The sequence below is a fragment of the Athene cunicularia genome (assembly GCF_003259725.1).
Source record: "Athene cunicularia isolate RWA chromosome 1 unlocalized genomic scaffold, athCun1 chr1_part2, whole genome shotgun sequence".
NCBI classification, from domain to species: domain Eukaryota; kingdom Metazoa; phylum Chordata; class Aves; order Strigiformes; family Strigidae; genus Athene; species Athene cunicularia.
In genome coordinates, this window is record NW_020799092.1 from 55,936,829 (window position 1) to 55,962,589 (window position 25,761).

At 39.2% G+C, this 25,761-nt stretch overlaps 1 protein-coding gene across 4 annotated transcripts in view; it reads left to right on the forward strand.

The window, feature by feature from the left end:
- Positions 1-25,761, forward strand: part of ST7 (suppression of tumorigenicity 7) — a 132,616-nt gene that overhangs the window by 99,609 nt on the left and 7,246 nt on the right. For all 4 annotated transcript variants that reach the window (XM_026867765.1, XM_026867762.1, XM_026867763.1 and 1 more), the window contains exons 10-13: positions 5,340-5,412; positions 6,949-7,051; positions 16,637-16,787; positions 22,920-23,012. In XM_026867765.1, the coding sequence (XP_026723566.1) occupies positions 5,340-5,412; positions 6,949-7,051; positions 16,637-16,787; positions 22,920-23,012 (420 nt within the window). The remainder of the gene's footprint in view (positions 1-5,339; positions 5,413-6,948; positions 7,052-16,636; positions 16,788-22,919; positions 23,013-25,761) is intronic.

The window sequence follows — 25,761 nt, forward strand, 5'->3', positions numbered from 1 at the left end:
CATATGATTCTGTGGGGTTTTTTGTTTCTCCTGCTTATGCAAAAGCACAAAATGTCTAAACTAATTAAACTAATCTTGCTCTTTCTACTCTCCTATAGGACAAATGATTCCTTCCCCTCTATATATAGAATTGAATAGGCCAAATTAAAGGGGTTGACACCTGCCTAGTCACAGAGATATTCATCTCAGCAAGAGCTTCATATGAAGTGTTTACAACCAGTAGTGACCCTCAAAATCCTTCCATAACTGCACACTTTAAGTTTTAGTTGTGGTCATGGCAAAATAAACACTTTTTGTTTGTGTTGAAATGTTTCTTCCATCCTATCAGGGGACCAAATCCAGGACTTTACATCCACAGTGGCTATGTGTTTTTGTTTGATTGAGGTGTTTCCCACCACTGAGGAAGAATGTCAAAAGTATAGAGAACCAGAACTGCTTTATTTTGCAAGCACAAAATAAGTGTTAGATCATTCTGTTCATAGTTTTGCTCCCTCCAGCATGTTTTCTACTACATTTTGTGGAAAAATGCAATGACTATTCTCATGGAAGATAATACTACAGGATATTAGATCTTTTTGACAGTGTTTTTCCCCTGATGTTCAGTTCATACTTTCCTTTATTGAATTCCACCCCATTACTCTTGCTTTTAACCATTTGTATCAACTTAATTCACTTTCTTCCTTAATGTCTGTGTCTTTATAGATGACTGCATCTCTCTTCTGTCATCACTGGTACAGCCTGCACTTTTTTATTTGCTAGAGCACTTTCAATCTTTCCCATAAGCAATTCTTCCTACCACCTGTGCAAAAGTTTGCAATCTAGCCTGCTGTTGCAGAGAACTGGAGGAGTTCTGCACTGATAGGGCAAGTGCTGTCATACCACTTAGACACTAGTGTCTACAGACAGGCTGAGGAAGAGAAAATCAGAGTTGGGCTCACCCTCAAGCCATAACACAATATATTCCTGTATTACACCTTTTTTATTTTTGTTTTATCTCTTCTCACAACTTCTTCCAGTTTGTTGATATACTTTCAGTTACATATTTGGAAATATATGAATGATTTCGGCAGCTTAATGTAGTCTGTCTCCAGTACTATATGAAGAACAACTAGCAGTTTGACTGGAAGGATCTTACTGTGCAAATTATGGTCCTGGATCTACAGCTTATTTAAGCAAATATTTAAGTCCTATTAGTGTTGATAAGACTATTCACCTATCTGAAATTAAGCCCATAGAAATCTGTATTGTTGACTTTGGGATAATATATACTTTAGGGTCAAAATAGAGAATAATTTCTGATTAGTGACTTGGATTTTGCATTTATTAATGACTAAAGCAATTGCAAAATGCCTGTGTCTTCACATTTAGGGCCTTCTGATGACGTGGATAGGGGATGTTGCACCAGTCCATAACCAGATTCATAATTTCTTGGTTTAATTGCTATTTTATAACAATAGATCTCATAACCTATTTAGATGATATATGGCATATTCTGGATATCTTGAAACAGAGAAGTTTGCAAGTCTCTATCCATAGCATCTTTCCAATTAGTTCACTCTCACAAGCAGCCACTTAGGAAGCGAATGACCAGTAAAAATTCACTTTCTCAACCTTCTCCATAGCTGACTGGTGCTATTCGAAAGAATATGCTCATAATTCGTCAAGACTATTTTGTATTCTGTTTAAAGATACAGGTGAAAAGGAAAGAGAGCCTTTTTTAGATTGACACACCAGTTCTTATTAGGCAAAAATGTTCTGATCGGTTTGACAACAGAATAGCAGTCACATCTTTCAGCACATTGTGGGAACTCGACAAGTAATCACAGGAGGGTGGGAAACAGTATATATGAAGATATTTTGCCAGATGGCTCACAGAGCTGGACACAGTCGTTTGTGAAAAACTTCACTTTGGTTCCTGACAGAGGACGTATCTCCTAGGGCTAGTTTAGATTTGATTCCCTCACTAAATTCAGGTTGTAACTAGACATAATTATTTTATGATTTTCTGTAAAATAGAAAGGTCCAGTTTTGAAGATGAAGCATAAATTATATGAGGATTTTAAAATCTTGTACTGGTCAGACAAGAATATAGCAGAACCAAGTACTTCAGTTTAATGTGGAGCAAACAAAAACCAAAGCACTTTTGGAGTGAAGCGGGCATGGACCTACAGAGGGCTATCTCCACAGCAACATAAACACGAACATTTGTATGTATTTCTTCCATTGCCAAGGGACTTGTAGGTATTATCCTCAAATAATTGCTGCTTGCTCATTAGGAGCATAGTACTGGAAGAGGCCTCCTGGGTGAGTCAGGTCCCCTGCTGTTGCATTCATATTATGCCTTCCATGAGCTGAGCAAACTCCATCCTAGAATTAGCTGTTTTGCTTGTCCCACTCTTCTACCTGGAAATCTGTCTCAAAAATTCACTTCTTAGAAACCTTCTTTTAATTTCCAGCCTAAATTTAATTCTGAACTGTTCATTATTTTGTGAACATTATCCTTTGTGAACATATCCATATGCCTATCCTATTCATCTCTTCTTTTTTGGTGTTCCTTGTAGTTACGTGTAGGGAACAGTTGTATTATCTTCTCTCAGATTTTGTTTAATTTGGATTGTTACAAAACCAATCCAGTCTTTCTGTTTCCTTTTGTTGTTCTTGACCATGAGTGATCAGATCTGAACACAACATACCTTGACAAATCCCATTTGTTCTGCAGAAATGACTCAAGTAGCGTACCTGAGCCTTACCTCACCTCACCGCATTTCCCTTCCTTACAAGTACCAGCAGTTCATCTGGATCTGTGCATATAGATCTGCAGTTTATATGCACAGGTGTTTCCACGTCGGGAGCACTTACTCCCTACCAGAAGGTATTATTTTGTGATACAGTATTTTGGTTTAGTATATTTAACCCTGTATCAAGCTCAGTTCCTACTGTATGATATCTTAATCTCTTTGCCAGGAATTGTAATAATACTCATAACTTGGTCCGTGCAACTTCCACTGAACATTCTCCATCAATGATCTGATGCAGAAACTAGCCTTTATACATGTGATTAGAGTTTTTTTGTTGAGTAGTCTCCTTGTTTAACCTTATGGATTGTGTATTAGTGGCTCAACTGCCATTTTCTTGCTGTCATTCTAGCTTTTGATGGCATACCTGCTGTCTTTGATAAAATTGAGTGACCAACTTTCATCACCATAACTGTTTTTCCTCTGCTACATCAATTATATACTGCAGACCTCTTGTTTCCTCCTAGTTTTCAGGTCCTTCAAAAAGATAGAAAAATTAAGTGGTGCTCTCGCTGCATTACTCGAAGAAGTCCGGGCAAACTTTCTCTTCTTGGTCCTTTTTTATATGTGGAGTTTGCCTTTTGCCCGAGAAAACGTATTTCCAGGGCCTTTTAGACAGACCTCTTGTCCTGTTTCATTCATGCAAATTTTGTAAAGGTCAGATCCTGAACCAACATTACTAGGTTTGAACTGATGCAAGAGAAAATATTTCCTGTGAGGTAATGGTGGCTTGATGGCCCAGAGAAACACTTACAGGTAAGGGGAAAATAAGGTATTCTACTGACCAATTGAAAACCTTATAAATGACAGCAAATTTCTGGTTTTCTTGGGATTTTTAAAAATTTTGTTTCACTCCATTTATGATTTGATGAATAAGGTTTATACTGAAAGAAAGAGACCAGTATGTTCTGAAAAAGGTAATTTCTCTTAACTCCTTATTTCCAGTAATCTTAAGGAAAATGTGGTATAAGCAGGGTTACTGAAGGTGCTTATAAATATTTTCTCCTGTTGTTGTTGAAGATATGCTCATGTCTGTATCTGTAGCTGGCTTCTATCAGTAATTAACATATCTATCACCCAGATTGCTTTGCATGCTGTAGATTTTAATTACCTTAGTCACTACAATTATATTCTCCAATGAAGTTATAATTAGAATATATTATAAGGAAGCCTCCAACAAGATCTTTACATCTCATAGTTGAAGTGCAATGCATAAAAAGACAATAGAGAGGATTTAACAGGTAGCATTTTCAAAGTGCCCAAGTCATTCTGTCAACTTTTTCTGTCTATCAGAACCACGTTGTGCTTGGTTGCTTAGTTGTTCGTAAGTGGAAGATGATGACTGCTGAGATATGACTTGCTTGTCCCCTTTAACTCCATTTTGGAGCCCTGTCTTGCAAGGCACTGGGGTTCTGTAAATAACAAGTTTCTCTTAATCCTAAAGTTACCAAGATCTTTGGTAATTTCATCTCTCTAATCCCCTTTAATGACACTGAGGGATAGATAGCTTCTTAGAACAATAGTCAGATTAGCTGTTCTTCACTTTTACAGTGGGCCTACTCCAGTGCCTTGTGTTTCCTACGCTGTGTATTTGCTGTTTACTATAGGAAGCTATAATATTACAGTGTGCAGAAGTGTTTGCAGAATCCAGCCTTTAGTGGGGGTGATTAATTTTTTTTATTATTTGTCTGTAATCTTTAACTTTTTAATGGTGGAATATTTTAGTCACTATGTAGTATGTGTCTGGTGAGTAGATTACTAGTGTGGAAGTCAATTCTTCCCTGTAACAGTGGGAACAAATCTATAACTCAAGTCTGTTAAGCAGCATTTCTCACTACCTTTTGGATGCTTTGTGCCAATCTGCTGGTAGAGAACAGGTAAAAATTAAGATGAACTAATAGGTTAAGTCAGGCTTATGGCTCCTGTGTGTCTCTGGGACGGCATAAAATAACTAGAGACTGTCTGGTGAATATTTTGGTCCAAGATTTCCTTAAGAGTCAAAGCACCTTATTTTATTGTTGATCTTTAACTGCAATAAATTTAATGATAGTTTGCTTACAAGTCAAATCCATTATTACTTGAAAAGCTGTCTTAACTTGTATAGCTACCGCATAATCGTATTAGAGAACTATTTCTGAGTGAAAACAAAAAGAGTGAATAAGATAGCCCTCAGCTATTACTTAGATGTTTTGTGAAGTTTAGAAAAATTCGTGTATTCCAGGTTACCTATACATTTATATATGAAGTAATTAATTCTTTCATGATGCCTCTGTCATGTCACTCTTTGAATTAGTTCTCTAATGAACTCAGTTGCTGCTTAAATAGCAGTTCCAGTGGTCATTAGCATAGGTTTTAAAGCCTGTATATTGGTTGGAAATATAAAAATCCATGATATGGGAGTACAAGTCCCAATATCAGAAAATATTCTGAATTCATGTAATAATTTTGCATATGCCATGCAAACTCCAGAGTATCAATCAAAAGCTTTTCTTTCTGCAGACTTTTAAATTTTCAGATGCTGACTTTTTTCTTTCTTTTCAACAGATATAAGCTTACCAAAATCAGCAACAATATGTTACACAGCTGCACTGCTCAAAGCCAGAGCCGTCTCTGACAAGTAAGTGCATAAGAACCACTGTCCAGCAAAATTCCTGATTTAACTTGAGATTTCTCTTAGCTGAGCCCACACCCTAACAATCTGCTGGGTTAGCAGGAGAATTCAGTCCTGCAGTAAATTCATAAAATTATTTTATATCTAAGAAAAATTTGCAGTGATCAAACATTGCACTTCAGATATTACAGAAGAAGAAGAGAAGAGAAATAGCATAAATTCAGTTCTTGTTTCATTTTTATGTATACTGTCTGGGTGAGCTTTGGCTTCCTAGATAGTATAACGAAGATGCAACTAGAAGGTGTTGTGTGGCTGAACCTCTTCAACTTCGTATAAACTTGATCACAAAAAGGTAATAAATAAATGTGGATGCACTGGTAGCAATGTCATTTTACAAGTGCTGTCAGAAGGCTGCTTATCTGCTTAAATAGCAGCAGGTGGATTTAGCATTACTATGTCAGGGATTCTGAGAGGTAGATGACGTTCATATTTTTAGACACACATATATCTGCTTATTCCTGTTACGGTTTTCTCTTGGGTCTCAACCTTCCAAGGTGCTGAGCCCATCTACTTGATGCCTGTGGACTTGAGAACGCTGGCCCGCTCTGAAAGAGTGCTCAGCTCCTTGTGAGATGGAGCTCAAAAATCCCAATTCTGCTCTCAGATGCCTTCACACAAATCCCAGGCAGAGTTGTGTCTGTGCACCTGAGGGTCGAATGCCTCCCTAAAGTTGGAAAGCAAGTAGAGTGGAAAGCCATTTTCTTGATTGACATCCTGACAGTTTTTGCTTTTAAAGTGTATGTACACATCAAGATCTAAGTAATTTTCTTTCATTCTTTTTATCCTGTAGATCGCCAGTACCTACTGCAACATCTTTCCTCCCTACACAGCGACTCCAGCTTGGGAGGGCAGGGCTAAGGTTGTCACAGCTTTCCCTGTGGTGTCTGCCTGCCAAGTACAGCTCTGGAGTTAGCCGTGGGGTGTGAGGTGAGAAAGAGATTGCATGGTCTGGTTTTTCATTCACTGGGGCAGATGATTTGCCCACAGTTTGGGCATGCTACCCTCGATGGTGCTGTGGCCAGTAGACCACCTGCTACTGCTGCTGCATCGTGCTTCCATCCCAACCTGACCCAGGGGCATTGGGTTGGGAACCTCCCTAAAACCTCCCCAAACCTGTTTTTAATAGAAACCCTCCAACAATAATTTGGCATTGGGTTTTTTTTTCTTTTCTTTTTTCTACAACTTCAGCCTTGAATATGCCCCTTAGCAAGGTACCTAGAGCAAATTTAGATTAGTGACAGAAAAAGGACTGTTTGAACTGACTTTCTTCCGTGATTAGATGCAAACATGCTTTCCACTTCTGCTGGGATTTTCATTGGCCTTGATGTAATAGATCATTCAGAGTTTCCACTTGCTATGGAAGTTTGGAGAGCATAGGAAATTGACTCAGTTTGGTTACACGGGCCCATGTTCTAGATTCATTTTCTGGCTTTTTCTTACTAACATTTCTGACCTAATGTGTTTGTTTCTTTACTTTTGTAGATTTTCTCCAGAGGCTGCCTCAAGGCGAGGGCTGAGTACTGCAGAGATGAATGCAGTAGAAGCTATTCACAGAGCAGTAGAATTTAATCCACATGTGCCAAAAGTGAGTATGGAGAAAGCATTGTTGTAGCTTTAACACCACTGAAGGCCTAACTCCTGATTTCTGTGTTAGATTAACAAGGGTTGTGGAAAGGGGAGCAAACAATGGGGGAAGGGAAAGAAGCTGATAGGATGCACAGTTTTTTCGTTTGGTATTTCACATTCTTTTTCTTCTACTCTGGACTGTACAATTTGAAATTTTAGCTGAAGTGAGCCCTCTATGTGAGGAGCAATTACATGGTGGATTGAAGTAGTAGACACCACCAAATGCTACACTGGAGGACAGAACCATACATAAAGACAGATTTTAATTTACAAAATAGCCATTAAAGATCTTCTAGTTCAAAATAGCATGTTTTATTTGTTTTGATGATTACATGTAAGAATTTGGTTTTGGCACTCTATACAAAGGAACCTATGTTTGGAGTTCGTGGTGTGCTTCATATAAGTTGCATTAGTAATTCCTTATGCAGGACCCTGTCATTAAGTTCTGAGAATTCAAAGCAAAGAGATGAATAATTGGTGAGAACTACAAAGTAAGGAAAGGGATTTTTGTTCTATATTCCTTAATCCCTTCTCTAGATATGTATCTCAGCAGTAAGAATCTTGCCCAGGGGCTACTAAAGGCTAATGTATTTTACTATTTCATCACCTGATACTCAGTATTGCTGTCGATAAGTTCATTGTAAAGGCGAACTAGAGGCAGATGCTTTTTGGCCCTTGGAGATCTGCCTCTGAACCTCACCCTATAAACCTCTAGACCAGTACTGTTCTTTGAAAGTAAGCAGCCTCCACTGGAGAGCAGAAGACTGGTGTGTGTGTTAGTGTAGGGAGCCTGTACAGCTGAACACCAAGTCTGGTCAAGATAAACCCAAAACTTCTCCCATATGTACACACAGGTTGCAGAAAGTTAATTCTCATGCCTTGCATGAATTAAATATTTTTTCTACGAGCTTTGTTTGTTATGCCAACCACTAAATAGCATGGCTTAACTACCTGAAGATTAGCCTATTTGTTTAATAAAATCATCTAGACTTCCTCTACAGGCAGTGGAAAGAAGGAACTATCTTAGACATCTCTAGACAGACTTTCCTTCCAAGGTGCCTGTTTCTACATTGTCTATGAAAGCAGCAACTATTTTCCCGTAAAAGCCTGATTTTTAGACAAGATTTAGGTGAGATGAGTCCCTTTGTATTATTAGCTGACCTTCTATTTTTGTGCCATAAAATGAAAATACTAAATTAAGTTTGATTCCGGGACTGCTTCTGTGGAACTCTGTTTACTTTCTCCTGTCCTGATGGTTATTGCACCAACATAACAATTGATAGTTCTCTTCTGTCTGGTTTAACTCTCTATTCCAGTCCTGTTCTGGGTGAACCTTCCTGAATGTGTTACTGAAGCCTGGTTCAAGTATTCTAACCTTGCTGTCTAAAAAAATAGATATCCTGCCAAGCAAAGATAACCAGTTAGCCTGTCATAAGCAATCCTTGGGAGCTTGTTCCATTTTCCTCATTTATTTCCATGCTTTTGATAGTTCTTTCTGTCAAAATCCTTTTTAACAATTTGTGTATACTAATGATTCCATATTAACACATACAGGTTTCCTCCTCTTTAAATGAACATCACTGCGTTTTCTTCTCTCATCACTGGTTCATGTGAATCTGAGTGGGGATCTTTTTGCTTTAAGTCAGTTGTGTTAGTCTGGCCATTTCTGGAACTGGTTCATTTACTCTTCAGCGACAGTCACTGGCTGCAGTGGCTGCTTTACTTCTGTACATGCTCTTAATGTCCATTCTGCTATTGTCCCCATGCTCTACACTGCCATGAAACTGAGGCTGTCTTAATTTACTACTTTTTTGCTTGTCACTTACTACCTTTTTGCTTGTCCTTTTTCTGTTTATACTTACGAGTTTGCTCTACTTTGGTTTGACTTCCATTGCAAAATCTACCTTACTGTAAGTTGTGGAAGTTGCTCCATAGCCTCTGCACTTCCAGACCTCCAAGATCCTGCTTTTCTTGTAGATTGGTATTTTCATTCATCATTTGTGACCTTCTTCTTACTAGCCAGCTTCTGTTCAATACAAGGCTGAATCTCCTTTCTGACAAGTATCCCCATGTGTGAAATTCAGACTGTGTGTTCTTTGTAGTACTTTTAATTTAAAGAAATTCCAATCCTCTTCCTTACTCAAGTTCCTGAGCTTTTCAGTCAGTTCACATTGTTAATTGATTTCCTCAGTTTTTCAAAGTCTGTCATTTTGTATTGAAAACCTTTGTGAAACATGTAAATTATCAGGATAACAAGGTAGCAATGGGGGAGGACTCCAGGGGGGGTTTAGTTCATATTTTATCATTAAAACAGTGTAACCTAATACAGATTAATATGCAACATTGCTGATTTCACACTCTTTCTGCTATTAGCTAAAGGCTATTAAGGTGGTAAAAATATATTTTGGTTATAATTTTATGCACAGTATGGATATTACACCTAATTTCTGATTGAAGTCATATCCAATTTGTTCATAATGAAATTGAGATAAGTTTTAGCAAGCACCATCACAGGAAATCTAACAGGGCCACAAAACTAATATGTCTTCAAAGATTCTTTAGTATTTAAACACTAAGAGTGTCTTGTTCAGACTGAGGTAGGAAGAAAAATTACAAAGGTGACAAGTTATTCAAAGCATTTGCAAAGTTCCCAGCAGAAGACTGGAAAGCAGGAGACTGTGATATTAAAGAGAAAAAAATAGTTTAATATGTTTCTGCTTTGTCTCAAAAGATTTTACCATTTTAAGTGCAAATCATTACAATTTAGGATTATCACATAAAAATATTATTACTGGGTATGCATTTTCAAGACATTTTTGCTAATTAGATTCTGAGACAAAGGGAATGTAGGGAGCACACTCTGATCACCCTGAGAGATGCTGCTGAACTGGATTTAGCAAGAAAGGGAGACTGGGTTGTGACCTATTACAGGTTTGTGTAAAACAACCATGGGATTCTTACAATGCTGCTGATTTTTTCCTAGGAGATTATGGCCAGATTGCAGTCCAGTGTTCCATAGTGATGTTGCAGAAGTCAGATACACTTCTTATACTTTCTTTTGAATGTAATCTAAAGATGTAGGAATCCCTTAAGAAGAAGCAGTTGAAAAGTCCCAAAATACCATCTTTACATAGAGGTGAGAAACCCTGCAAAAACACCTACCTTCCACATAGAAACCAGTGTGTATACATGGTTCTGGGAGTCTTCTCAGTATGTATGTCATGAAGATGTTGGCATCCACTTTCACTGATTCTAGGTGACTATGCATCACCTTTATTTTTATTTTCTGTCTGCACAAAAATGCTCTTTACAGAGACCTAATATGGCTGACAGTCTTTCTTCAGGCAGCCACCTTTCCAGCAAATAACCTTTTGACACAGGTCTCTTCTTCCATTTTTGAGTACATTTCAATGACAATTTAGTTCTTGAAGATCAGTCCATAAAGTCTCAGCCATATGTTGTAAATTCTCATTGTTTTTCGAATACACTGGAGTCAAGATGTGGCACATGGAGGTACCAGAATTTGGTTTAAGTGAACAAAGGCAGTACAGAGCTCAGTGCAGCCTGCCAGATCTCTCCAGAAAGCTGGGCAGCTGGCATGGCTGTGCAGGGTAAGACCAGCTCAGGTTTGTCAACTATAATCTCATTGACTGCAGCAAAAATCAAACCACTATCAAACTGATCAAGACTTCTCATTCAGAAGATGTCTTACCTGTAAAAAGGTTTCTGCTTGAAAGTAGGTTAATTTTTTAAGCTGTACCAGAAAGTTATATGATAAAAGATATTGCATCTGTCTACAGTTTGTCTTGTTTTTTTAGTGAAGCAACTCAGCTACAGCAAAATGCAGCTTTATGCTTTGGCAGAAGTTGCCTATGTAAAAAGCAACCACTTCACCAGGTGGAGTGTTTTCAGGGTTCTTTTTAGTAGAAGAAAAACATAACCAGTAGCAGATTGAAGTCAGCAGTAGAGCAGAAAGGAGAACAAAGAAAGGGCTGTGAATTTCACTATAAGAAGAGTCACAACAAATTGTATCACTTGTTTGTGAAGATTTGTCTGAATTTTTTTTCAACCATCTTTGTCTTAAATGAGATCCTAAGGATAGTATCCTTTTGTTTTAGTGTAGCGCTATGCACTGCAAAGTTTTGGTCCCAATTAAATGTGCTGACTCTCTCTGACAACATGCTGCTCAAAATTCTAAGAGTTAAATGAAACGGTTTTTATTGCCACTGAAGCAGCTGGGGTATTACTGTAATTCCAGAGGGTTTTGTATAGACAAGAGAGTAGTACATCCTATGTCATGGAAAGTACATACTTTGTGGAGTGATTGTGAAAAAAAGTATATGTGTATACACACACAAAACTTCATCAGTATTATTTATATGTTGTGTTTGGAGCTTCCCCACTTACATGTAATGCAACTATCCCAAGCTAATGCTGATAAAGTACCACAGCTGTTTCTGGGAAATTCCTCAGTTGTGGAACACCCTTTCTGAACTGATCTGCAAGGCTCCCTCCCTGCATTCAAACTCCTCCTAAAAAGCCCTCCCACCTCTTTTCTGTGATCATGAGACACAAGCTATTCAGTAAAGTCAAAGGGAAGAGAAAACAGTGGTCTGTATATCTAATTGTTAAAAGTGAGTGAGTATGGATTTACTAAGTAAGCCAGCAGCTGAGTTGATTTAAAGACAGTACCTGCTGAAGTTTGCTACATTTTAATCAGACAACTTAAATATTGATATTACTTTAAGAAATGCCAGATTTGTGTGTAAACAGTTTCTTCAAAGGACATAACAAACAATTGACTTTTAAACACTTCTAAAGATTTATCTGTTCTTCATTTCATTCCTTCTCATTTCTTTCTTACTTATTTCCATTCTTTTTTTAATAAGAACTGTGTCTGTTTGTATGCTTGTGTGGTTTCTAGTAAGTTGTAGTTGCTAATAGAAACAAATAATGCAAACAAATTCATGTACCAGATGGGAAATGAATACGTTCCTCACACCCCATGATATTACAGAGAAACTATTCCAGACACGTTTAAGAGAGTTTCTGACTGTTAAGTGAGACAGTGATTTGGTTTTGTATCTCCAGCTAAAAGGCCAAACTTCATAATTGCCATCAATCCAATGAGAACTTGTAAAGTGACCTTAAAGTGGCTTCTCTGGGCATGTAGAAACCAGCATTTTGGAAATGTTTAAGCTTGTGCTGTTCATCCCTCTGGGAGGAGGAGAGTTCCTGTTCAAACAACTTTAAATTCTCATATTCTGGCCTGAAGGGATGCTGTCACAGGTGCAGGAGTGACTATTGCCTATTTGTGGCCTTAGCTGTAATTTCAGAGGCAAATTGCACAATTGAGGGAAAGAAGGAAACCTTCCTGAGATAGGTTGATTTATTTTATAAAAGGGCACTGAAGTGGCTCATTAATGAATGTGGAATGTTAAAAGCACTCCCAGCAGAGGAGAATTAGTAGCCAGAGTGCTGTCAATATTATGAAATAAACAATGTATATTTAATCAAGTAAGAGAAATATAAACTCCACCATGTTGCACTTCATGTGTACAGGTCCATTGTCATCCTCCAAATGCTCGTTAAAAGGCATATTCCCACATGTGTACAGAATGGCTATAGCTGAGCAATATCTATTACAATGTCGTGTAACTGGCCCAGAAGCCCTCTGTGGAAGCACGTGAAAAATACTGTTACTGTTGTTGTAACTCCTAAAATACAGGTTTTTGACAGGAAAAAATTTGGGGTGAGAGAAGAGAGAGACCTGAAAAACAAAAAAAGACAACGAAAAAAATCCAAGCTAAAACAATGCAGTGGAGAAAGGTTGATTGAGCCATCTGTTGACAACAGAAATCATTGCGCAACTTCAGTGTTCACTCGTGGCTTGATTAAGACTAGGTCATTCCAGCTGAAATTTTCTAGACTGTCTTTTTGGAGCTGATTCCTTTTTATAAAGGAACATGGTAACACCAGATGTTGGTGATATGGTGTTTCCTGTTCTAGTTAAACTTCTTCATTCATCATTTAAAAACAAATGCAGTTGACGATATGCTGGGCTTTGCCATCTCCATTTCCTCCATGATAGCTAGCTCTTTGCTAAGTTTCTTATTTAGCCTGTTACCTGACTCTCCCTCTGAAGTGGAACCATGCTTGGGTTCAGAGCCCTGTCTTTCCCTGTGTATTCAAAAGTATTGAAAAGGTAGTGAAGCTTTATTTAAATTGTAAAAGGTCATGGTTGAATCTGAGAGGATACCAGTGTATCAGGAGTTACAGTTAATAGGGAGTCTGTTGAGAGGTGGTTTTCTTGTAAAGCCAGATGGAGCTGGTATGAATTTTAGTGGCATGGTAGGGTTTTGTGTCCGTATTAGTGCTGTAACAACTGAGGCCTTCGGAAATGTTGATGTATAAATAATCACGTTCCCACCCTGAAGTCTTTGGTGGCTGAAGACTGTAACTTAGTAGTGTAGTATATTTGATTAAGTGCAATAGCAGCCTCTTGGAAACTACAGTCAGATGTCTTTGGCTGATTTTTCCAAGAGCTGGAGATACTTGTTGCATGCAAAAGTCCATCAGGACTCTGATTCATTATATGGGCAGCACGAGGACTGCAGCCTATTGGATAGTTTTTGAAGAAAGATTGTTTTCATGTCATTTCATATCACTGGAAATTGTCTGCTTATCCAATCCAAAATGTTTCAGAGGGACTGCGTTGATTTCATGGTCAGTCTGCTAGAAACCCTGCAGATTGCTGGGGCTCAGTCCCACCTGTCAAGTAGCTGGGTGCCTGCAGTTATAAAAGGGGGCTGCCCTTGGCTATGTTATCTCCAAATAGACCCTGAGCCCTGTCAGTGAAACTTCCAGGAACCTGAATGCTCTCCAGGCTTTTGAACTCTCCTTGAAAATACAGAAATGCACGAATAGATATGATATTCTAGGACATCAAGACCATCCTAATTTTCATGGACAGTCATATCTCTCCTTCCATAATAATCAAGCCTTACCTACAGCTAGATATCTTTTTTGGTACCTATTTAGAGAATTTAAACAAGTGGAGGCCTTCAGATGCCCTCTCACAAAGCAGACTTGCCATTTCTTTGATTAGCTCTATTTTGTACTTGCAGAATTTAATCTTTATGTTCCTGAAAATGCATGATGAGAACTGTACATAGTGTTCCAGATGAGGTCTCTCTGGAGCTGTGTACAATTGGCATTCCTACTGGAAATGCATCCAGAATAAATTCATTGACAGTTTGTATGCCCAAAAGGTGTGGCTGACCTTTGTGTGTAAAACAAGAACTATTACGAGACCCAAATGAGACTTGAGCCATCCATCAACTTTGTGTGTGGCTCTTCTTGAATATCACCAAAGTAGATTATGGACTTTTTGTTTGGGAAAGTAGCTGTGGTAGAGTAATGAGGGAAGAGGGAGGTTTCATGGTTTTGATCTGAGGAACTCTTAAAAACAGGTTTTTCTTTCTGAAACTGAGAAAAGTACAGACTGAAAAGTCAATACAACTGAGGACTAAAAATGATTTGCAAGTGTCAAGATACATCCTTCCATCTAGTATTTCCACTATTGCTGTAACAAGCAATACATAAGAATCAAAATAATGTTTTCATCTCAACACTCCTGGAAATAGGACGTTCCTTCCTACAAATAGTGACATGGCTTTGTTTTCCTTTGACTGAAATATGTAGATATTAAGAATTTTCTCATCTACTTTTGAAAAAAAAAAAAAAAAGGAAATAAGAGTCATGTTCTAAATGAATAAAACAGAAACCTGCAGCTCTTGCAGCTCTATTCTGTTGTGTTCAACAGGCATAATGGGTGTTTTTTAAATAGTGGCACATTCATTAGGGCATGAATAAGAATGTTTGCTGTATCTAAGCCTGGCAGCTCCCTCCCTCTTGTCAGCTTTTTATTCTATTCTCTCTGTCATTCTCAATCCCCTGTCCTGCCTACTATTAAACTGCAGCTTCCTCTATTAATCCACCTGCTCTGCAGCTCTCAGATTTTTCTGAAAGGCTTTAGAGAAAATCCAGGTATCAAACTTATTACTCCCACTGCTAATTCAGTTTCTCCTCCTTTAATACTGTTACCTGCATCAGAAACACATGTGATTTCTCCTTCCTCTTCGCTTCGAGGTATTTATCTGTTTCCCGGGGCTGACAGTTCTATGCTTTGATCACAGTCTCTTCAAATCCTTTACCTGTTTGCTAGCTCCTTCCAGGCTCCTTCAGTTACCACCGCCCATGTCTACCTCTGGTGTCAGGTTACCTTCTTGTGGGTGCCTGCACTGAGTTGTTGTCAGTCCCTAGATCCTGCAGTCCTCCTCCTTCCAGACCAGTGCATAGGCACAGAGTGAAATGGAGGGGCTGCACACTCACTCTCTTTTTCCCAATAATTAACTATAACTTTCCTTTCCAAACCTTGTGTTAGGGCTTGATGGCCCAACTCATCTGCTGCCTTTTGTGTTCACTTAAATAATCTGGTGGAGAGAAAATTTGCTTTTGGGCATCCTAGAAGAGAAGGGACAGTTTCCCTATGCTATTGAAGAGCAGTCAGAGTACAGCTGGGAAATGTTACACTTCTCGGAGGAGAGCTGACAAACAGGAGTTGATCTGGCAGCCTGTTATTTCTGTCTGTCACTCCATTCCCTGTAAAGCATGCCAGCAAGGGGTGTATCTTTCCCCTCGGCGGTATCCTTCCCCTCCACTAACTGGAATGTAGTAATACCAGTGATGAGATAATGTCTGCTGAACTGGTAGTTCACTGGCTGGGGAAGGAGAAAAAATCTCCTGCTTGAATAATGTCCAAGACGTCTGTCTTTTCTTGTGGCATGAACCTTCCGTGTGTTTCATCTGCTTCTGTTATCAGGGATCCAGTAACTGGGAAAATTGCTTGTGGGTTTAGTCAGTGGTGCTTTTAATTTTCGTACCATTTTCATTAAGTGTTTCAAGTAGCAAGCTTAACTATCTAATACTTTTTTCATGGAAATCAGGTATTTGTTACATTTTGTAACTTTTTTTTAACTTTGTCAGTAGCTATTTAGGTGGCTGCCAATCTTACATATTCATAGCCCTACCGATCAGTTGATGGCAATGCAGTAAAGACACCTGTGTGCAAACTATAAGTACTGCATGTTTCCTTATAGAAAAACCTATGTGCATCAAACTGCTTAATGTTTTCTTCATTTTATTGTAAACACTTTTAATTAAAAAGCTCTTGTAATTGAATTCTCTTCTGCTTTGAGCCCTTTTCTACATCTCCTTTTGAGAGACATCTCATTTTGAAATTCTGTGTAGTCCTCCTACTACAGCTGAAGAGCAGAACATTAACCATCTGTCAGCATACCTTAGTCTTTGGGAATAATTCAGTAATTATCTTCAAGTGCAGTTGGTGATGTGCATTTGATGAAACACTTATGAGGGAAAGTACTTTAGGGAAATAGACCTTTCGGTGTTCATTGTAGAATTGCAGGCAGCTTTTTGTGTTTATTACTTCTGAAATAATTGTGGTTCTGCTTTTTTATTACAGTATCTACTAGAAATGAAAAGCTTAATTCTGCCCCCTGAACATATTCTGAAGAGAGGGGACAGTGAAGCAATAGCATATGCTTTCTTTCATCTTCAACACTGGAAAAGAGTAGAGGGGGCATTGAATCTCTTACACTGTACATGGGAAGGCAGTAAGTAATTCTCTTTCTTACAAATGAGCTAATCAAATATTTTTATCAAATGTCATGAGAAAATTATAGCAATAGTATGTGGAATTTTGGATATCAGTTGTGTCCTCAGCACTGAAATATTTGAAATTCAAACTGAAAATACAAATTTCATTTAATGAGAAAAAGGGTTCTGAAGTCTTGGATTGTGTTCTTTGTGTAATACTGGAAAAAATGTCTTATCTTCTTTGACATATACTTTGATACTGAGAAATCATGGAAGTGCCTCTTAGGCAGATAAATATTAATGTGTAGTATAAAACAATACAGTATTTTATCACTTCTTTATTTTTTTTAATTGACAAACTGGAGAGAGTCCAGTGGAAGATTTATAGCATACATAGGGGCATATGGAACATATGATGTAGGAAGAGATGCTGAGGGACCTTGGAAAAGACTTCTGGTAGGTGAAGGAGGAATTGCTGTCTTCTGCCACCTAACAGAGAGATGATATGGAAGACAGAGTTGGAGTCTTCGCAGAACAGCACAGCAGAACGACAGGAGGCAATACACACAAGTTGAAATGAGAAATTTCATCTAGACATAAGAAAAATATTTTCAGAATGAGAGTGATGGTGCATTGGAACAGGTTGATGATAGGTTCTGGGATCTGCACCCCCAGAGATACTTGGTGCTTAGCTGAACATGTGTCTGAACAACCAGACCTAACTTGGAAGATGACCCTGCTTTGAGTAGGAGATTGGAGTATATATCCTCCAAAGGCCATATACTAACCTTCTAAGCTGTCTTATCCTCTCTTTGAGATGTGTTTTTTTTCAGGTTCGAGAGAATCAAAAAGTACCATTTATAATCAGCCTTTGTGGGCCTCTTATAATGTAGATTTTTCTTTATGTAGTCTAGTTTTATTTTTCTGCTCTGCTTCATTCTGTTCTCTTTCAGCTTCTTCATATGTTATTATACCACCTTATTTTTTGCTTTCTCCATTTGCTGTTCTCATTTAGCTTTGTTAGAAAAGATAGGTTTTCATCATGATAGTTTCTACAGAAATGCCTCCATTGTAAAAGTGACTTACTGTCGCAGTCACTCTATGAAATGGGTCTGAATTTACCTAATTTGCAGTGTAGGCTCCCTGAGGAAGCAATGGCTTTATTTCTCAGTAATTCATACCATTGCCACCTGGGGTTTCCTCTGCTGCATCGTTTTCTGTCCTATCTGCTTGCTCTTTTCCTGTCATTTGTCCCAGTCTATTATTTTCTCTGTCATAGCTTCCTTCCCAGTGACTTATTTTCAGTGGTTTGCTTTTGTGTAGTGTTTCTTCTCTTCCAGATGCTTGCAGAAATCCTTTAGCCCAAGGCTCATTATCCCATCATTATGGAACAGTATTTTGGGGAATCTTGAATAGGTTGTCTTTTGCTTTGGCAGTCTGGGGAGTCCCTAAGGGGCTGTTTACAAGGACCAGCTTTTGGCACAGGAGGTTGGCTGCCCTGCAGGCCTCCTGCATTTAGGAAATCTGGTAATCTGTGCCTGAAGGCAGTGTAGGGCATTTCCATCTAACTACATTAACTGATTCCTCTCCTTATTACCTGCACAGGAATCTGAATATGTACTTTCTTAGCTAATGTTTGTATAGTTGCCTGTAAAGGTGTAAATGAGAATTGTTGCATAACCTCTACAGAAAAATCCATAATTCATTTTGCACAGTGATTTCAGAGAGAGATGAACAGTGCACCAGTCGTCAAGAATTTTGTTCAAATTTTGCTCACGCATAAAGACTCCTATTCACCAGTATCTAGTCCAATAATCATAACTTTTGGTCCATACCTTAGTCTGGGTGATTTTCTTTATGGATGTAATAAACTATTTATGTCACTTTCATGTCCTTTACATGCAAAAGGTTTCCTTGGCATCTCTGCGCAATTGTAAGTTAAAACCGGTGGAAACATGACAGAGAAATTAAATTTAATAAAATACTAGTTCTAACCAACAGTCTACATACAGTACATGGTTGGTTGCCCTCACATTCTTTCTAGGTGTATATATGTACTTGCCATGTGTTTAAAGTGTACTGTTCTGTCAGTATGCTTAAAGAACCACAAGTCTCACTTCAGTGACTTGTATGCAGGAATTTAATGTCCACATATATACACTATTCAGTTCTGACCCTGTGGGAATTGGGCAGAATTAAGTACATTAAGTCAGTCACTTGGGAGCTACATTTTGAATGCTTCAGAGAAGAATAAGGTCACTCCTAATTAAGACAGCCTCTAAGAACATTTATGCAGGCATGTCTTTGTGATATTTTAAACTACGAAATTCTTGGTGTCTTTCTTCCCAAATTGCATTCAACAATTGAAAATAGTGAGGTTATAAAAATAATGATCATCACTGAACTGGAATGTTGGTTGTTTCCTGCTCTGTTTTCATTCGATCAGTCGAAATACAGTTTTATTCATAGTACAACTAAAAAAGCCCAAATGACACCACATGAAACATTTCTCTGGATTTGGTCCAGGTGCTCTGTATAGAAGGTCTTTAGTTTCAAGTGTAACAATTTCAAGAGTCTGAGTTGCTTGTTTGCCACTCCCACTTTCTAAACTTATGTCTTGTTTCCTATGACTTGCATGAAGAATTAAAACTGCAGCATTTTCAAATACCACAGTAGCTTTTCTGATGAGCACAGTTGAATGGCAAGCTGCCTCTGTGCTGCTGAACTGATTAATGTAAAATAGAATCAGATAATACTGTAAGAGTAAGGCAGGGAACTACATCTGTAAACACAAACTGATACAGATGAACCAGAGCACTTTCTTGTATGGCTGATAACATTGCTAAACAAACGGTTTTGCTGTAAATATTCCATATTTGGTCTCATGTCAAAGATGACTTTTAAATTCAGCAAAATCTGTGTAGACATTTTTCACTTGTTTTCTAAAGGCAGCCCTCCCTTTTTATCGTGATAAGAATCTTAATACTACTGTGATTTAGGGTAAGGCAGAAGGCTCTTGATTGTCTGTTTAGATATTAAGCCAAACTGGAAGGAAAAACTTGTGTTCATGATTTTGAAATAATGAGCATTGAACATCCCTCCACATACGTTTTTGTACAGACACTCAAATTCATTTCATGTGAAGACCAGAAAGGCTTGAATTACTGTATTTGTACTTGGCTTTTTGGTGTGCTGTGGAGAAGGGGGATTTAATATTGGAAGGGATTTATAGCCCAGGTTGGATTACAATCTTTGAGGATTTCTGCCTTCTTTTCTATTCCTTTAAACATAGTAGTCAAGAATAAATACACTCACATGATTGCACAATAAATGCAGCTAACAATATTTCAGCAGTCAAGGAAAACAAGAAATGTTTCTGTAAGTACTTCAACAGCACAAGAAAGACCAGGGAGAGCCTCCATCCCCTGCTAGACATGGGAGGAAACATGACAACGAGTGATGAGGAAAAGGCTGAGGTGCTTAATGCCTTCGTTGCCTCAGTCTTTAAGAACAAGACTAGTTGTACTGAGGGAATCCAGCCTCCTCAGCCAGAAGACAGAGACTGGGAGAACAACCCCCTGCAATCCAAGAGGAGATAGTGACCTGCTGCATCACACAGACACACACAAGTCTATGGGACCAGATGGGATACACCCGAGGGTGCTGAAGGAGCTGGCTGGGGTGCTCGCCAAGCCGCTTTCCATCATTTACCAGCAGTCCTGGCTGACCAGGGAGGTCCCGACAGATTGGAAATTGGACAGTGAGATGCCCATATATAAGAAGGGTCGGAAGGATGATCTGGGAAATTACAGGCCTGTCAGCTTGATTTCAGTGCCTGGGAAGCTGATGGAGCAGCTCATGCTGAGTATCATCACACAACACCTGCGGGACAACCAAATGCTCAGGCCCAGTCAGCATGGGTTTATGAAAGGCAGGTCCTGCCTGACAAACCTGATCTCCTTCTATGACAGGGTGACCTGCTTATTGGATGAGGGAAAGTCTGTGGATGTTGTCTACCTTGACATCAGTAAGGCCTTTGTCATCATTTCCCACAGCATTCTCCTGGCAACACTGGCTGCTCGTGGCTTGGATGGGCACACGCTTTGCTGGGTAAAAACCTGTCTGGATGGCCGGGCCCAAAGAGTTGTGGTGAACCGAGTTAAATCTGGTCACGAGTGGTGTCCCCCAGGGCTCGGTTTTGGGGCCACTCCTGTTTAACACCTTTACTGATGATCTAGACGAGGGGATCGAGTGCACCCTCAGTCAGTTTGGAGCTGACACCCAGTTGGGTGGGAGTGTTGATCTGCTCGAGGGTAGGGAGGCTCTGCAGAGAGACCTGGACAGGCTGGAGCCATGGGCTGAGCCAAACTGGGGGAGTTTCCATAAGGCCAAATGCCGGGGGCTGCCCTTGGGCCACAACAACCCCCAGCAGCGCTACAGGCTTGGGGAGGAGTGGCTGGAGAGCTGCCAGTCAGAGAGGGACCTGGGGGTGTTGATTGACAGCCGGCTGAACAGGAGCCAGCAGTGTGCCCAGGGGGCCAAGAAGGCCAATGGCATCCTGGCTTGTGTCAGCAATAGCGTGGCCAGCAGGGACAGGGAAGGGATCTGACCCCTGTACTCGGCACTGGTGAGGCCGCCCCTCGATTCCTGTGTTCAGTTTTGGGCCCCTCACTACAAAAAGGACATTGAATGACTCGAGCGTGTCCAGAGAAGGGCAACGGAGCTGGTGCAGGGTCTGGAGCACAGGTCGTACGGGGAGCGGCTGAGGGAACTGGGGGTGTTTAGTCTGGAGAAGAGGAGGCTGAGGGGAGACCTCATCGCCCTCTACAGCTCCCTGAAAGGAGGGTGCAGAGAGCTGGGGATGAGTCTCTTTGACCAAGGAACAAGAGATAGGACAAGAGGGAACGGCTTTAAGTTGCACCAGGGAAGGTTCAGACTGGATATTAGGAAGCATTTCTTTACAGAAGGGGTTGTTGGGCATTGGAATGGGCTGCCCAGGGAGGTGGTGGAGTCCCCATCCCTGGAGGTGTTTAAGAGTCGGGCTGACATAGTGCTGAGGGATATGGTGTAGTTGGGAACTGTCAGTGTTAGGTTTATGCTTGGACGAGATGATCTTCAAGGTCTTTTCCAACCTAGGTGATTCTGTGAAATGCAGCATGGACAACTGAAAGTATTGGGGTATTGTGTATTTTAAACCAATTCCTTGGTTGCCTTGTGAGCAAGAGATAATGGCATGTTATTATGTGTCTGTGGTCTGTACGTAACATCAAAAATATACAGTGTTTCTAGGACATCTGTTGAGGAAAATATTGCTTCAGTGACTGAGGTTCATAGGAGTAGTGAGAATAACATGTTGATGACATTTTAACAGTGAAAATAATATATAGGATAATGGAAAAGGATGCCTTGATTGCAAAGCTATAATTCAGTCAAGTATTCTGATGTTTCCATAAACCACACTCAGATGGCCTATGACATCATCACTGTCCAGATTTAGTAATCCATTTCCTTTCCTCTCTATTATTATTTTCAATTTTAAAAATGCATAAGATTAAGTATTATTTAATCCATGACCTGAAGATTTATATTGGAACCTCACTTGATCTGCTACATTTAAAAAGAACACATGTGAGGAAACCGGTTTTAATAATTCAGTACTAATCTTTGGTTGCCAGATATAAAATGAAAACCTGACTGTGTTGGAAAACTGGTTCTCTGGGCTTGAGTCATCAGTGTTACCTGGTTTTCTGGGGCGTGATGGAAATAAGCAGAGTACTTTTTCCATTCAAAACTTCAATTATGCATGATGCAACGAGATTGTGGCCTGAATTCACAAGCTTGACTGGTCATTTTTGAGGGCTACACCTGTTATATCAGATACACGTCTTTCCTTTGAAATTTAAAAGTTCTGCAGCCTAAAAGCCTAAGACAAAACGTGTAAAACTTTCTCCCAAGAATAAAACATGTGTTAAGCCTAAGTTAAGCGTAGATTTATATTTTGGCATTTCATTAAGCAATTTATGTGCTGTTTACAACCAAATATAAATGTAATGTTTTGTGTATGTTTGTTTTTCAAAATTGTACATGTAGTAAGTATATCTAGTGACTGCCACACTCACAGTAACTTGTGCATGGTGTTTTCTTTTCAGCTTTCAGAATGATCCCCTATCCACTGGAAAAAGGACATCTTTTCTACCCTTACCCTATTTGTACAGAAACTGCAGATAGAGAACTACTACCATGTATGTTCAATTTTTCTCTTCCTATCATTGACATCAAAGTGTACCCAAGTCTTGCAGCACTGATCTCCATTGATGCTTTTTAAATTGAATACACTGGATTAGAATAATTGGGTTGACAGTGCCTTCCTGGATCTCTTGTGGTGGTTTAAGAGGCAGGTCCTAGTCATACTTCATAACAGTTAGCTATCTTTATTGTTGTTGACAGTGTAGGGACAGGGAGAGACATTACTGAAGAGCTATGAATCAATCGGTTAGATCTTGCTATTCTCTCTTGCCAAGATGCTGGAAAATATGTCTGATCTTCCATTTAGGGTAAAATCCCATCAAACCAAAAGCACAGTGGCACAGCCTTGTTAGTCTTTTGTAGACACACTAGCTACTTAAATTTTAAGGCAAGATCAAACCTGCTTGAGGACAGGTGGATTATTAATGCAGCTGTTACTCTGACAGGTTATGCTGTCGTTTTCTGAAAAACAGTCTTAAATAGCAAGAAACAGTTTTCTTCGTGTAATGGTGTGTGTGCTATAATGGAGAGATTGATGTGAAATTACCTCAGTTATTTATTATATATGTTTATGGCATGTATTAGCAAAGTGCCAGCAGTTGCCAGTGCTCTACAAGATACAGATAGAAAGACAGATCAGCCCTCGAGAAGCATCACAGTCCAAGCTAATGAGACACTGCAGTGCATACAGTGAAGCACAGGAATGCAGAGGAAGACCTGAAGCAGCCAGTCTTGCAGTTATGCTTCATTCCCACACGTTTTCTCACAGTGGGACTTTGTGTGAGCACAAGTGGAACACACACAAGTGCTGAGGGGTTTGCAGGGTTAGGGCAGAGGAGGCAAATACAAGTTGATCCAAGGAAGGAGATTGTTCTCTCACCTCCATTATCCTGAAGAAGGAATAAAGAGAAATCTGTTCTGGAAAAAGTAAAACGTACCCTGCTTCTGCTGTGAAGGATGGTTTTGAGTACATTTGCACTCCTTGTAGTCTTTCATTCAGAACCTCTCTGTTTTGGGCTGACAAATGTCTTGCCACTTTTTATAAACGGACATGAGTAAACATTAGGTGAGAATAATACAGCGAAAATCCACACATTGTGAGTCTCTACTTCACAGTACATTCTCACTGATATTACACAGAAATCCTTGGCAACTGACAGTATCTCCCCACCCCATTATAATCATCCTAATTATAACAACACCTCTTAGAGTGCTCTGCTTGCTTTACTCAGAGGGATGCTGAGGTGGGGAGGGTGGAGTGTCAGGAGATATAGGAATGACAAAGTCATGCAGAATAGCTCAGCATTCTCTTTTTTAGATGCAAAACTAATCGTTCTTGTCAAATGTTAGAAGCGAGGGACTCTTTAACAGCATATGCAGACAGTTGTGTTCTGCTTTGGCAGTTATGGGAAATGCCTTTCACTGCAAAATCTCTTGGGTTTGAGTAGGGAAGGGTTTAACATACTGTGACAGACACAGGTGGGTTAAAGGGGTTTGCATACCTGTCCACACCCTTTAATTGCATGTGTTTTAAAGGAGAGTCAGCTGGAATTATATCAAAACAATAAGATGTGATAGGCTCTCCAAATTAAAAATATCGATCACAAAACTTTTGCTATGACTGGATAACAGAGCAGAACAAGTTTGAGCCTGTGTCAAAAGCAAGTGCAAAAAAATGAGCACAAGAGATTTTAGGCTTATGAAGTCCATGATCTGTCATTTAAATTTAATTTAAATCAAAGAGAAGTTGCAAATTATCTGTGGGTTTTTTTAAAAATTGATTGAATTAGCAGGCCCGAAAATCACACATATTTTTAGTTTATAATATTTGAATTTAAACTCGTCAATTCCTGCTGTTAGTTTTGGAAACTACCCCACTCTGGATGAATGCAGTCAAGAATATTATCCTGCCATGTTGCTGGATTACCCTGTGCTTAGGTTGTGTGCAAGTGCGATGAGATGAGAGCTGGTCACTGAAGCAAAGAAAGGCAAAATGGAAGAATAATGTTTTGTGTGTATGAAGAATCATAGGATTTGAGTATATGGAAAGCCTTGAGATTAGTCCTGTATGAGAAAAAAATGTTTCAAAATTTACATTTATTGTGACTGTAGCTCCAAACTATGGACTGAATGAGTGAAGCAAGCAGATAAGAGTCCACCAGACCTTTTGCCAGCCCAGCCAAATTTTCACCTTGAATCTGAGCCACCATAAAAATTTAAGGGGTATATTCTTCCAGTAAAATACTCATCCTTTTAGCCTTCTCAGTGATGCTTTCTTCAAAGCCCAGTGAGTGATTTTTCATACCAGAGTCAAGGAAATTTCTGTATTCCTTTAGGTTCTACTAAGAAACACCTTAAAAATTCACTATCAAGTTCCAGGTTTTGACACTTTAAAATGTTATACAGAGAATTCTGAAAATCTGAAGTATGTGTTTATATGTCCTACTTTTAGGATAACTTTTCTTGGTTCTGCAGATTAAGCTCTCAGCAAGTACTGTTACAAAGGCTGTTTTACAGCCTGCTTAAACCAATCTACAGCCATGCATCTGCAAGATTGGTCTCCCTGCTGCTCCTGGGTGTTTCTTTCTGCACTCTCTGTGTATCGGCATTACCAAACATGCAGCCATGTGACTAGTTAATGACCTGCATAAAAAAGTGAATGTTTTATTTGTAGGTTAGTTTTCCAGAGTTAGTTGTTGCACAGCTGCATTATAGTTAGTACTGACACAAGGAAGGCAGAAGTAA